Below are 13,883 nucleotides of genomic sequence, written 5' to 3'. Positions count from 1 at the left end.
AGAAACAAAGATGAAAAAGACATAATCCACATCCCCCAGGAGCTTACAAGCTAATGAGGGAACCGGCCACGTAAACAGGACACACGATGGATTCGCTGATTATTACATAATAAAGCACAGCCCCATGGGTCCTCGAGACCCTCTTGGGAAAGTGAAAGTATGACTATGTTCATAATCATACTATAACATTCTTTGACTTTTCCAGAGGCTACAGGATGTGTAATAATGACAGTGCCCTGACTGCCAGTGGAATGTATGCGTATCTATTCTTGAGTTAAAAAGAAAACAGCCCTCAGCCTTAATCTCTAATGCACCAATAGCCATAGCAATAGGTAAAAAGTACACATGCAGAAGTTCTTTGAGGTCCTCAACAATCGTGAGTGTGAAAGGATCCTGAGGCCAGAAAGTTTGAAAAATACAATGACAACGTATCACCTACCACTACACAGTGCCCTTGTTTCTCATCGGTGCCCTTTAGGCAGCAATTATTTTATCGAATGCCATGAAAATCACTTCATTGGATGCTGCTTCTATATCCTTATTTTCCGGACTCATAGCTATTAGGTCATCTAATTATTAATCTGTTTGTGTCTTTGGGTTTAAATGTGTCTTTTGAGGCTGCACAATGTTGGACTTCATTTTTTAATGGAGCCAACAATCAGCGATTGTTGACGCATTTGTCTTGTGTTCTGTTACCCTGCAGTTATCTTACTCATTGTTATTTTCGCGTCCTCTGAATTTATGATTTCTGTCATGCACTTTAAAATTCCTCATTTCTTTTTCATCAGACAATAAACTTCCCTCGTCTGCCCATCTTTCTATCATTTCAGCATCGTCATATTTTAAAGCAGATGTTCATTGTTTCCTGCAATTTTACTGTGAATAGTATAGGATTAAGCAAACAAACTTTATACTTCCTTCCTTCTAGGGATGAAAGTGGAGTCCAATCTGTAACATAAAACTTAGTAGCATAAAGACCTTTATGACGTTATACAGATATATCTTGCAGTTCTGAAGTTATGTAATCTAATTTTCACTTGAACATTATCTTTTTTCTATTTTTGTCCTCCATGGACTTTGAGCTCTATCTAGCCCTCAACTGTTCTTAAATCTCCACTGTGTTCTGGAAGTGGACTTCACAGCTGTGGACCTTTGTTGACAAATTATTTCATCTCCTCTGAGTCTTAAATTATTTTCTCTTACTCTGAAGTGAAAATTCACTGAGTGTTTCCAGATACTGTACTTGGGCTCATAACTCAATTTCCCCTGAACCTCAGTATAAATTCTGTCCCTCTACACCCAACTCCTATCCCTCCTCCAAAGCACTCATGCTCATTATCACATTTTAATTTTTTCTCTGCTCTGTTGGTAACTTGCAGAACTCAGGATTGCTTTGTGATGGGGTAATTTTCAGGATTTGGTTGGTTGGTTTTGAATTGAAAAGCTTAACAATGACACATCTTAAATTCTTCCTTTGAGGATTGTTCCTTAATGAATTCTTGCTACAGACATACCGAGGTGGTTATTTTTACATTTCCCTGATAATAAATTCTAAATTGCTAGGGGTTTCTCCTCCCTGGTCCTTTTACTGTTATTAGATCTATTTTTAGCTGAGATGTGGGCGTCCCGGGCTAGTTTCATTTCAGTAGTGCTAGTTCCACTTCAATAGTGCTAGTTCTTTTTTCTTTCTCCCCAAGTCTCCTCTTCCTAGCATCTTCTCCATGTTTCTTATTCCTCCGTAGCACTTACAAGACCCAGTTTAATAGCTTCGTGCCTTTTGTCCTGACACTCATTATTTCTTCTTTATTCTCTGTGAAAGTAATAAGTGTATGCTCCATTGCAGTAGCCTGAGTGTCTTGAACCCGTCTTGGGTTTCCTGCCACCTGGGTTCTGGCTGACTTGCAATCTCCCTTTGATGTTGTAATACTTTTTCATTGAATTTGAGTGTGGGGCTTATAGGGCTTGTTTGCTTCTATTGTTTCCCCCCAAGATGTGCACATTTTTTTTCTTAAGCTTATTTTGCTGTTTTATGCTGTTATTTTTAATTGGTTCCGACTGGGGGTAGGACTGGGAGAGTGAGATTTGGCTTGAATTTAGCTGTCTTTGCTATTACTCACATTTCCCCCAGAAACCCCACACACGTTCCTCTCTCTCTCTGTCTGCCTTTGACTAACCACTTTTGAAAGACCATTGATCCCTGACGTAAATGATGCTAGGAGGAAGATGGACTCAGGCTAGGGATGCTCAGGAATCCAGTCCTGTACAGTCATGAGCTTGGCCATCTGGAAGTCTCCTCTTGCTCAATGAAATGGAGTAAACATTGTCCATTATGAAATCCACCACGCAGGCTGCCAGGGACGAATGGGATCCCACCCAAAGCCAATCGCTGCTCTGACAGGGAAATTGGCTAGCACTGCCTGAGACTACTCCAGCCTCCCTGATGTCACAATTCAGAGGCTGCCGCCTGCCTAGGAGGTTGTAGAAAGCTCTGTAGGTTCTCTCTGTGTGTCCTACAGGGCTCTTCCGGCCAGGTCCCTGTCTGATGGCTTTTATGAAAAAATATCTCCTCCCCGCTCTGGGGCTCCTCTTGGCCTACAACTACTATTCTGCAAATGAGAAATTCACACCAGGTAAGTGCCAACGTGTCTCATTTTGGAGGAATAGGTTAAAAGACAAAGGGATGCTGGAGTGTTCCTGAGGGTCAAGATGGGTTCTTGATCCCCAAAGTCCCTGGAGGTGGGACTGTGTTTCTATGTCCTCCAGCTACAGGCTGTGGGCAGGAGGGGTGTGGGGAGGGGTAATCGTGTAGCCAAAAGCTTGCCAAATGGTCCATGCTTGATTTGGCACCCTTAATGGAAAGCAATTTCCAATCTCCTACAAAAATGAGGGTAATACCCAGATTTACAACTCAGCCAGATAATTGGGCTCAACGGAGAGACGGATAAGTGGGAGGCAGAAAAATCCTCTGGAGTTGATGACTACACAGAAGTGAGGGAAAATCCCAGAAATCGCTGTGAACACATGTGTTTTGGTTCCTTTTTCAATTTTCTTTCAATTGAGCAAAATCGGATGAGTCCAGAAATGTCTGGAACTCCGGCGTTTTAGCTGAACCACGACTATTCTGGCCTTGTCCTATGATCTCAGTCCATGAAGATTCTTAGAAATGACAGCAGGGAGCCTAGGTTTTGAGCAACCAGGCCAAACCCCCACGTGAGAGCATGTTTACTGCTCTCTCGGTGATTTACACAGTGTGAGACGAAGTGATCTGGGCTCCTAACCCTCAAGGTTAGAAACTGAGATAAAGTCTCCCGTATCAAGAGAGGGAGAGGGAAAGTTGGTGCCAAGTTGGGTGTGGTCCTCACTTCCTTTTGGGGTTCCCCAGAGATGCTCCAAGGAAAGAAAGTGATTGTCACAGGGGCCAGCAAAGGGATCGGAGAAGAGATGGCTTATCATCTGGCCAGGATGGGAGCGCATGTTGTTTTGACAGCGAGGTCAAAAGAAAATCTACAAAAGGTGAGGGTTCTATGCCCACAGACGCACGCACCCTCATGTGCCCAGATGTGTTCTCATATATGCTCACATATACACACGCTCTACAAACTCATATATACGCAGAAGCCAGCACATGCATACAAAGATACACACACATACATGCCTAATCTTGCACTTTCATATGCAGGTTCAAATGCTGAAACACCCACATATAAAAGTATGAATCTAAGCATTCACTCATATATATATATATATATATATATATATACACAGTGTATATTGAGCCACAAGATTCTTGAGCTATATATGCTGATAGACATGCCTAGTCATGCACATTTACACATGGAACCACAGACATATAGGGATGTTTGCGCATATCAAAATACCTACTCATAAATACATATCCTTATACGCACGCAGACTCTCAAGACACACGCCGTCTCAAAAACTTACAAACCCAGGGATATACAGACACTCACAAACCTAGAGCTACCCACGGAGTAACCAGCATCCATCCCCATAATGCATTCAGAAATATCTACTCCCAGAAACCCAAGGCCATAAAGCAGGGACTTAAATCCCAGCACAGTGATGACTTACCCACTTAAACCCCACCATGTTCTAGAAAATCTTTCAGACAAAGGACAAGGGTTGTATTTAGCGACACGTGCATACACATACACACACACATATTTCTCGTCTACACCTTACCTATTTCTTATCTAAACAGGGCTGTGAGCAATCTCTCAATTAAGCTCCTGTTACTTCAAAGACTGTCCCCAAATGTCCACAGCCAGGGCTGATGCTATTTCTTTTTTTTTTTTTTTTTTTTTTTTTTTTTTTTCTCCTAATGCTTCCATGTGGACGATGCTATTTCTGCTGTGTCACGCAGGTGGTGTCTCACTGCCTGGAGCTTGGAGCGGCCTCAGCACACTACATCGCGGGTACCATGGAAGACATGACCTTCGCAGAGCAATTTGTTGCCAAAGCAGGAAAGCTCCTGGGTGAGGCTGCTTCTCTCCCCTCCTCCTCTGAGCTTAGCCCTAAGGAACCACCAAAGAGCTTGTGGGAAGGGAAGGGAGAAGGTATCAAACCCCAGACGCTGTCTCTCAACACAGCCATCTCTTGCAGGGGGACTAGACATGCTCATTCTCAACCACATCACCAACACTTCTTTGAATTTTTTTCACAATGACATTCACCACGTGCGCAAAAGCATGGAGGTCAACTTCCTCAGCTATGTGGTCCTGAGCGCAGCTGCCTTGCCCATGCTGAAGCAGAGCAATGGAAGCATTGTCGTCGTCTCCTCGCTCGCTGGTGAGTGGGACAGGGACCACTGTGGAAGGTAGGAGCCAAAGTACGCGAGGGATGGTGCTAGCCTCTGGAGTGAGCGTGAGTTTTTACCTGCTTCCATGCAGAAAGGTAACACAAAATTAACCTGAAGTCGAAATGCTCACAGCGATATTAAGCCAAGGCTGGTTAATTGCCCATACTCATGGACAGGCAGATATGCACATAATAAGAGACTTGGGTGTGCCAACTTGATGAAGGCATGCATGCTGAGTAGAAGAGATGCTGCTAAGAATCAGCAGAATGAGGGATTGGTCAAGGTAGGTGAGCCCCAGAATTCCTAAATAAGTGTAACAGTGAAAAGGCAGTAGTTCAGAGTGCCCACTGGAAGCCTGGTTTGTGATCTACAAATGGAAGGTCAAAGGGATGCCCAGAGGCTGCTGGGGGTACAGTCTGTCCTGGTCCTAAGAGACAGACCTGGTCACAATGGCTAAAAAGGACTTTGCTTCCTCCATGACCCAAAGCCGTAAGTTGGTAAAGTTAGCTGAGACGTGAAATATCTTAACAAGTGGGTTAAGCTATGGCTAAATAAAATGAACAACAACAAAAACAGACTAATAGGCCTACCAATATTAGAGGCTCTCTCCAATATCTAAACTTGTTACATAAAAAGGCCAATGTAATCAACCTGCTGGGTAAGGAGGAAATGTGTACGAAGAAACGTCTCTTATCTATGGGGTCGAGAGAGGTCCCTGATGCCTTAGATGATGACAGCTTCAGGAGCCTTCACCAGTATAAAAAGCCAGAGAGTTTCCAGCTTGGGGGACTCTTGGGCCCATTTCTTCATGGATCCAGGAGGGAAGTCCTTACACATCTTTGTTGATTAGTCAGTTAAAATGATGTGGTTGGAAGGTCCAAATATCAGGATCAAATCAACCATCTAAGTGTAGCCCCTGGCACTATAAAAAGAAATAACATAGAGAACTCGATAAACTGTGAAGTAGTTTGCAAACTGAAGTTGCCAGGAGTTCTTTCTCCTTTCTGGCCCAGGAAAGGCCTGCGTAGTGATTGGCTAACGGGGCAGTGGGTCTCTGTCTCCAGCCAAACAGGGCGATTGACATGCACCCCTGTGCTTCCCAGACGACACAGACTCTCTCTGGGCCGAAAGGGAGGGAGAGCTTCCAGAGGCATGCTGAGTGGGAGGGTGCCGGGCACATCCCCAATCCATTCCAGGGCATTGGCCAAAACCCTCACATCAGTCACGGTGTAGGTGGTTTTAATGATTTCAGTTGATTAAATAACACATTCATTCTAGGCAAAGGACGTGTTTCGCCTTTGGTTGGAGACCTTAACTTTCTGTAAAGTACGCGCAATCTGAATGCGCTTGGAAGGAATAAGAATTATTTTCAAAGCCCAAGGACATGATGAAACTCTGATAACCTGTTTCCATATATCTCCTACACCTACTGAATGACACTTGGTAATTTCCATGAACTCTGAGAGGTGGAAATCTAGTTGGACGACTATCCCTTGTTTGGATAGCTATTGTTTGGAGGGCCAAAAGAGTTCAGTCTTTTGGCTTTGAAACATGTCTAAAAACTTGCAAAGTACAGGCACTTTGCTTTCTCTCCCTCACTTAAGAATATTCGATGTTCTATGATGTATTCTTTTAAACAGTCAGTAAACATGTTCATTAATCCTTCCCCCTTGAAATCTGGATTCCATAAACATGGGATGCTAAACACCAAATTGATGCTAAGGTCAGCCAAGGAGTATTGGGACGGAGTTTTCATCATTTCTTCTAGGGAATGCATTAGGTTGTTTATTGAATTACAGTGATAAACAACTGTTTTAATCTCCAATGCCTTTTGAGGCATTGCATTACGTGGAAATCCTACACTTTTAATATGCTCTTTAAAGGCTTGTTTCCTTCTTTATTAATAACAGAGACAGTATTTCTGCTTCTGGGAACTTCTTTAGGGCACACATCCATCCACTTTTCAACACCTTCTTTGGCACCTACTGCTTACATTTCTTGCACGCGTAACATCCAGTTACATTAATTGGTCTCCCCTCCTAACACTGCAGTGTTGGCTTGGATACAAGTTCAGCTACTGTAACAAAGACCCAAATTCACAATGGTTTAAGCCAGGGGTCCTCAAACTTTTTAAACAGGGGGCCAGTTCACTGTCCCTCAGACCATTGGAGGGCCGTTGGAGAGTGCAGCGCACATTCTACACATGCGCACTGTGGGCCTGGGACAAGTCAGCTGCTAAGCAGGACAGGCAGTGGGGGCAAAAACACCTGGTGGGCTGGATAAATGTCCTCGGCGGGCCATAGTTTGAGGACACCTGGCTTAAGCAAATCTAAATTTACTTCTCTCTCATACTGGGGCAGGCAGTCCAGGGCTGATATGGTAGTTTTGCCCCACGAGGCTGTCCAGAAACCCTTCTGTCCCAGAACCACCACTCTTAGGGTGCTGTTTCTACCTGCACGTCCAAAACGGTTCACTGTGATGCCTGAATTCTAGTTCAAGAAAATGAAGAAAGCATGATACAACTTGAAAGTTGTACACTTCTGCCACAGCTGGCTGCAATTGTTGTGTTTATTCAAAGAGGACATGACGTGTCCAACTGCAAAATCAGGAGTTCTATTTCTATAAAAAAAAAAAAATTGATATTGATAAACGACTAACAGCCACTCCTAATCACCCATGCCAAGAAACATATAAGACTGGAAGGAGGTACACCTTCTAGGCCATCCCACATATGAACCCCAGCCCCCCACACACATCAGACCCACTCTCTCTCTCACATTCAAAGCCCATCACAAAAATCAAAACCCTTCCATCAGGCAGTGGGTGCAAGGGACAGTGGGGTAGGAGAAAGAATGGACAGAGAATGCCTAGATGGCATTTGCAAAACCAACTGAGACAGGCCGGGCACGGTGGCTCACGCCTGTAATCCTAGCACTCTGGGAGGCTGAGGCGGGCGGATTGCTCTAGGTTGGGAGTTCAAAACCAGCCTGAGCGAGACCTCGTCTCTACTAAAAATAGAAAATTAATTGACTAACTAAAAATGTATATAGAAAAAATTAGCCGAGCATGGTGGCGCATGCTTGTAGTCCCAGCTACTCGGGAGGCTGAGGCAGAAGGATCGCTTGAGCCCAGGATATTGAGGTTGCTGTGAGCTAGGCTGATGCCACGGCACTCACTCTAGCCTGGGCAACAAAGCGAGACTCTGTCTCAAAAACAAAACAAAACAAAAAAAAAAAACCTACTGAGACAGAGATATTCATACTTGAATGTGACTGAGAAAAAAAAAAAGTCGCTGGATTGGGCAGAGAACGTTTGAAAACATCTGGAAAAAGTTTTATCTGTCATTAGTCAAAATAAGTTGTCTTAGGTTCAATTTTAGAAGAGGAAAGCCAATTCCGTTTTCGAGCCCTTTGGCGTCGTGAGCCCCGATCACTGTCACGGGCGGTATCAGTGACACACACGTTGACAGCTAGAACACAGCGTCTATTACTGCGTCCCCACCCTTTACACCCTTCAGAGAAACCACGGACAAGCCCTATCAGCATCCTCTGCTCATCTTTCCTCTCTCAAAATCTACGTGGCCCCCTACCTCACACGAAGTCTCTTTCGGTACTCACCGGAGCCATTTAAGAGTTTCCTTTTTGTCGTCACTACATGTGGGTGACTTACCTTTAAACATCCTACTTCCTCTCAATTCCTCCTTCTTGGCGTCATGGGTAGCCCACTACTACCAACAACAGGAATAACACAAATGCTAAACGCACTGGGTGAGCATACTTACACGTAGGGATAGCAATTTTTCTGTATCGAGGAAAATGCAAGGCATATTTTGGAGTGGAATTAGACGTAATAAAAGACTGGGTTTCTTTAAATGTTCAAAATGAAAATACTTCAAAAGAAATTAAAGAATCTTGTTAATGACATCTGAATGCTCAGACCTCACTTTGGAAGCTCCATAGGTGCCTCCAATTACCTATTCACTTTTCTACAAGTAAATCTTCTTTTAAAAAGATCAACTGCCAACTACATATAGAGACTCTTTTTTATCTTATTCAAATGGATTCTTTTTTCTGGTTTACTCATTCACAGCATCGTTTCACACTATTTTTCAAATGTAAATGTGCACTATTTTAGGCACATTGAGTAAGAATCAACAACCTGGACATAAAACTTCCAGGAGTCATTGTTGCCTAAATTTAAGAGATTCTGCTTGGGCAAAACCTGAAGGATTGAGGCAGAGCCTGCTGGATTTATCTGGAAGTTTGATGCTGTATCTGATCCAAAAGTAAGGTTGTTGGGGTAGATTTGAAAGGCAGGAGGACTCTCTGATAAAGACAGTGACACTTTAGTGTAAGTTGAGAACAAAATAATGCTATCCATGATAACTATTGCCCCACGTTCTCCCCTTGAAAAGCTGGGTGGAGCTTAAGTAGTCAAGGCTACCTAACCCTGCCAGACCGTGGGTTTCATTCAATTGCACTTGCGGATAAAAATAGCAAGATCCTACCATCATTTGTGTCTTTATGGTTATTCACCAAGGAGTTCAAGAAGGCTTACAACATATACATTCTATTTGGAAATATACACATGGAAAACTAGGTTTTAAGGAAAGAAGAATATAAATGTGTCAAAATTAAACTCAACATAGATGCTGTGCTTAAGTTTCAAATTTGGCTCTTGGATTTCTTAACAAAAAGTAAAAGAATAGGATCAGTTTACAGTTGGCTCTCTGTATCCACGGATTCTGCATAGATCAAAAATATTTAGGAAAAGAAAATTTCACAAAGTCCCAAAAAGCAAAACTTGAATTTGCCATGCACCAAGTATTACATTGAATCCAGTGATGTGTAGGCATTGTATTAGGTATTACAAGTAATCTAGAGATGATTCCAAGTGTATGGGAGGATGTGCATAAGTTATGCAAATTATATTTGCATACAGTTATGCATATTATATGAAAATACCATGCCATTTTATATAAGAGACTTGAGCATCCACAGATTTGGGTATCTGTGGGGGGTCCTGGAACAAAACCCCTGTGTATACCGAGAGATGATTGTACTTAGAGTGTGAAAAAGACACAATTCTTATATTCATTTTAATTGGCTTGTATTTTCGTATATATTTTTTAAGTCTAGGTCTTTGTCATTTTGTCTAAGGCAATTTGGAGATACCTCATATGTACCAATCGTCTTTCATTTCACCCAATCTAGAGCCTAGAATCTATCAAGGATTAGTCACGAATTTAAGTATAAGAACATTTGTTGTAGGATTTTTAAAGTAGCAAAACATTAGAAGTAATCTAAGTATCTAGTGGTAGGAAAATAATTAATTGGACTCTATATCTATATCTATGCCTATATTTATACCTCCAGAACAAAAGTCTCCAAAATGTTACCATGGTTATTTCTACAGGACTATGGATGATTTTTTTCCCCAGCTTCATGCTTTTCTTCATTTTCCAAATGTTCATTGTGTGTGTGTGTTTAACTTTTATAATCATAGGAATATTTTTTAAAGTTGTTGGAGGCATTATCTTTTCCATTACTTTGTGCCGTCTATTTATAATTTTTTACAAGAAATTTATTTCAGAAATTATTTGCTTTTTGCTGTGCTTCATCCTTTTGAATATAAGCTTATCTATATAGTCCCTCAGTATCACTGGAGGACTGGTTCCAAGATCTCCTAGGTATACTAAAATCTGAGGATGCTCAAGTCCCTGTTGTAGAATAGCATAGCATTTTCATATAACCCATGCATATCCTCCCATATAATTATCCCTAGATTACTTATAGAAACTAACATAATGTAAATGGTTGTAAATAGTTGTTATACTGTATTGTTTAGGGAATGATGTCAAGGAAAAAAGTCTGTGCATGTACAATACAGGCACAATTTTTTTTCCTGAATATTTTTGATCCATTGTTGGTCGAACCCATGGGTGCAGAACTCACAGATATGGAGGGTTGACTGTATTGATTTCAATGATTGATTTCACTTTTGTTGATTTCAATGAAGTCCACTTAAGGTACTTCAGGAAGACGAATGGCTGGAGAGAGAGCATAACTTCACATTTGATAAATTTATTCTACAGATAAACCTGAACAAGTGCTTCCCAAATATATAGATGCATTCATTCAAAAAATATGTATTGAGGGTCCACTCTGAGCCAGGCACTCTGCCAGGGCTATTGCAGTGAGCAGGAAGGCCAAGGCATGGTGCCTGGCATGGAGCCCATATTCCAGTGTAAGCCAACTTGTTACTGCATTGTTTATAGTTGTAAAAACACTAGAAGAAACCTAAATATTAATATCAACAAGTATAAAATAAGAATTCCAAAGGATAAGACTCATGTTATAGTTCTATTGGCAGGCTTTTTGTCTCTTGGTATGCAAAACAATGGTGTGTCTCGCAACTGCTTGCCTCTTAGAGCTGATAGAATACAGCATTTCATCCATGGTGACTAGGCTGGGCACTCCTTAAAGGCAGGCACATTTTTCATTCATCTCTGATTCCCCAGGGCTTTTGTTAGCCACAAATTTGGCAAACAATCAACACATTCTTTTTGAATGAATAAATGGCAAAGTGGCTTGCTATTACCTAGATTCCTGATTTCATGCCTTTCCTTAGACTGTGTTGGAGACACATGGTCATATATCCTCTCTCTGTTTCCTTTCTGTTTCTAGGTTTTCATGTCAAGGCTTCCTAACGGGGACACTATTGTCCTTTAGGGTGGGAGAATTCTTCATTGTGTGGGACTGTCTGATGCATTGTAGAACACGTAGCACCCTTGTCCCTGAATAATTCAACCTAAAAGCCATTATTCAGAGGGGTTGAGCAAGGTAGGCATCTTCATGGGGGAGGAAGGTAGCAGCACAGGTTGACAAACTTGAGTAGAACAGGACAGGTTTGTGTCATGAAGCAGTTTTGGAATATCAGAGACCGAAAGAGATGAGATGAGCATCCTCACAGTGGGCAGCAGTGCTGGCCAGGTGAGAGAGCCCAAGTGAGAGAGCCAAGAGGATATTCATGTGGCATCTGGCACAGGATGTCAGAACTAAGAGAGGTAATGGGCACAGTTGCAAAGGGGGCTGCCATGGGCAGCCCAACATGGGGTGAAGAGGGTGTGCATGTAGCTTGTCATAGGGTGTCAAAAGCCAGGTGGGATGAGGAAGGCATCCACACAGAGGGTGCAGAGGCAAATGGAGAATGATCACATACAGGAGGCATTAATCACATAAGCAATATATATTGAACATAATGGAAAGCAGGCTCTAGATGTCAGTGTTACAAATATGAAAATGAAAAAAAATAGAATGAACCCTCTGGTGTTGGATTAGAATTGCAGGTATGGGTATAAACTAATAGTTTTTAATATACATGGACAGATACAGAAATAGAGATATGTGTGTCTATATATACATGCATATATTCTCTTGCTATGTCCACTGACAGCACCTGGGAGCACACTTAATGCCTAGCTCTTGTTTTCTAAATATCATTCTCCACTAAAAGGAACTAAGGCTTCTTGGAAAAATGGTTCATTTCAGGACAGCAGCAGGAAAGGTACAAGCTGAGCCTGAAAAATCTTGTTTTGCTAATAAGTAAAGAATTGCTCAAAGACTAATAGGTACACATTACTAGAACACTAAGGTCAACCTTAAAGGGATCCCGCTAGCCAAGTCTGGGACCATTGGAACATTAAAATAAATAATGATAATAACAGATTATAACCTATTTCAAACAATAGAAAACAGCAAGTCATGATTATATAAGTAAAGACATGAATAAATTAATCAGGAGAAACGAAGGCTTTTCCATGAAGGAGAAATTCAAATGATAAATATAGAAGGAATGATTAAATTAGGAAATCCCCATTTGGCAACTATCTTAGTGATAATTCAGCCAGGAAGTATCAAAGGATGCTAAAACTGGTGATTAAAAGTTTAATGAGAAAGAGGGTATTTACATAGTCTCAAAGTGCTACCCTACTGAACAACAACAACAAAAAAAAACAAACAATCTCATTCAAAAATGGCTAAAGGATATATGACAAACTCACAGCTAATATCATACTGAATAGGCAAAAGGTGAAAAGCCTTTCTCTAAGAACTAGAACCAGACAAGGATGCCCACTGTCACCACGCCTATTCAACATAGTACTGAAAGTTCTAGCCATAGCCATCAGGCAAGAGAAAGAAATAAAATAATCCAAATTAGAAAAGAGGAAGTCATGACATGATCTTATATTTGAAAAAATTCTAAACATTCTACCAAAAAACTCTCAGATCTGATAAACAAATTTAGTAAAGTTGCAGCATCCAAATCAACATATAAAAATCAATAGCATTTTTATTCACCAATAATGAAGTAGCTAAAAAAGAAATCAAGAAGGCAATCCCATTTAAAATAGCTACCAAGAAAATAAAATATCTAGGAATAAATTTAATCAAAAATTAAAGATCTCTATAAGGAAAACTATAAAACACTGATGAAAGAAACTGAAGAGGACACAAACAAATGGAAAGACATCCCATGTTCATGGACTGGAAGGATTAATACTATTTAAAATGATCATACTAGCCAAAGCAATCTACAGATTCTATGAAATCCCTATAAAAATATTAATGACATTCTTCACAGAAACAGAAAAGCAAACAAAAGATCCTGAATAGCCAAAGCAATTCTGATCAAAAAAGAACACGGCTGGAGGCATCATACTACCTAACTTCAAAATACATTACAAGTCTATGGTAACCAAAACAGCATGGTAATGATATAAAAACAGACACATAAAATAGCAACAAAAAAAATAAAGTACCTTGGAATATATTTAACTAAGGAGGTAAAAGACCTTTACAAAGAAAACTATGAAACACTGAAGAAGGAAATAGCAGAGGACGTAAACAGATGGAAGAATATACCATGCTTGGCTGGCCGTGGTGGCTCACGCCTGTAATCCTAGCTCTCTGGGAGGCCGAGGAGGGTGGATTGCTCGAGGTCAGGAGTTCAAAACCAGGCTGAGCAAGAGGAAGACCCCGTCTCTACTATAAATAGAAAGAAA

General features: G+C 41.2%; 1 protein-coding gene across 7 annotated transcripts in view; it reads left to right on the top strand.

Moving 5' to 3' along the window:
* The window catches only part of HSD11B1 (hydroxysteroid 11-beta dehydrogenase 1), a 44,758-nt gene that overhangs the window by 12,555 nt on the left and 18,320 nt on the right, over positions 1 to 13,883 (top strand). For 4 of the 7 annotated variants that reach the window (XM_075997099.1, XM_075997095.1, XM_075997096.1 and 1 more), the window contains 4 exons: positions 2,517 to 2,630; positions 3,383 to 3,513; positions 4,385 to 4,496; positions 4,624 to 4,809. In XM_075997099.1, the coding sequence (XP_075853214.1) occupies positions 2,543 to 2,630; positions 3,383 to 3,513; positions 4,385 to 4,496; positions 4,624 to 4,809 (517 nt within the window). In that variant the 5' untranslated portion in view covers positions 2,517 to 2,542. Of the gene's footprint in view, positions 1 to 2,494; positions 2,631 to 3,382; positions 3,514 to 4,384; positions 4,497 to 4,623; positions 4,810 to 13,883 lie in introns of all 7 variants that reach the window. The other 3 variants (XM_075997093.1, XM_075997094.1, XM_012781739.2) reach the window with 1 other exon arrangement.

Source organism: Microcebus murinus, chromosome 23 (assembly GCF_040939455.1).
Source record: "Microcebus murinus isolate Inina chromosome 23, M.murinus_Inina_mat1.0, whole genome shotgun sequence".
Lineage (NCBI taxonomy): Eukaryota > Metazoa > Chordata > Mammalia > Primates > Cheirogaleidae > Microcebus > Microcebus murinus.
The sequence above is the reverse complement of the archived record's forward strand: the minus strand, read 5'-3'. Positions and strand labels throughout refer to the sequence as shown.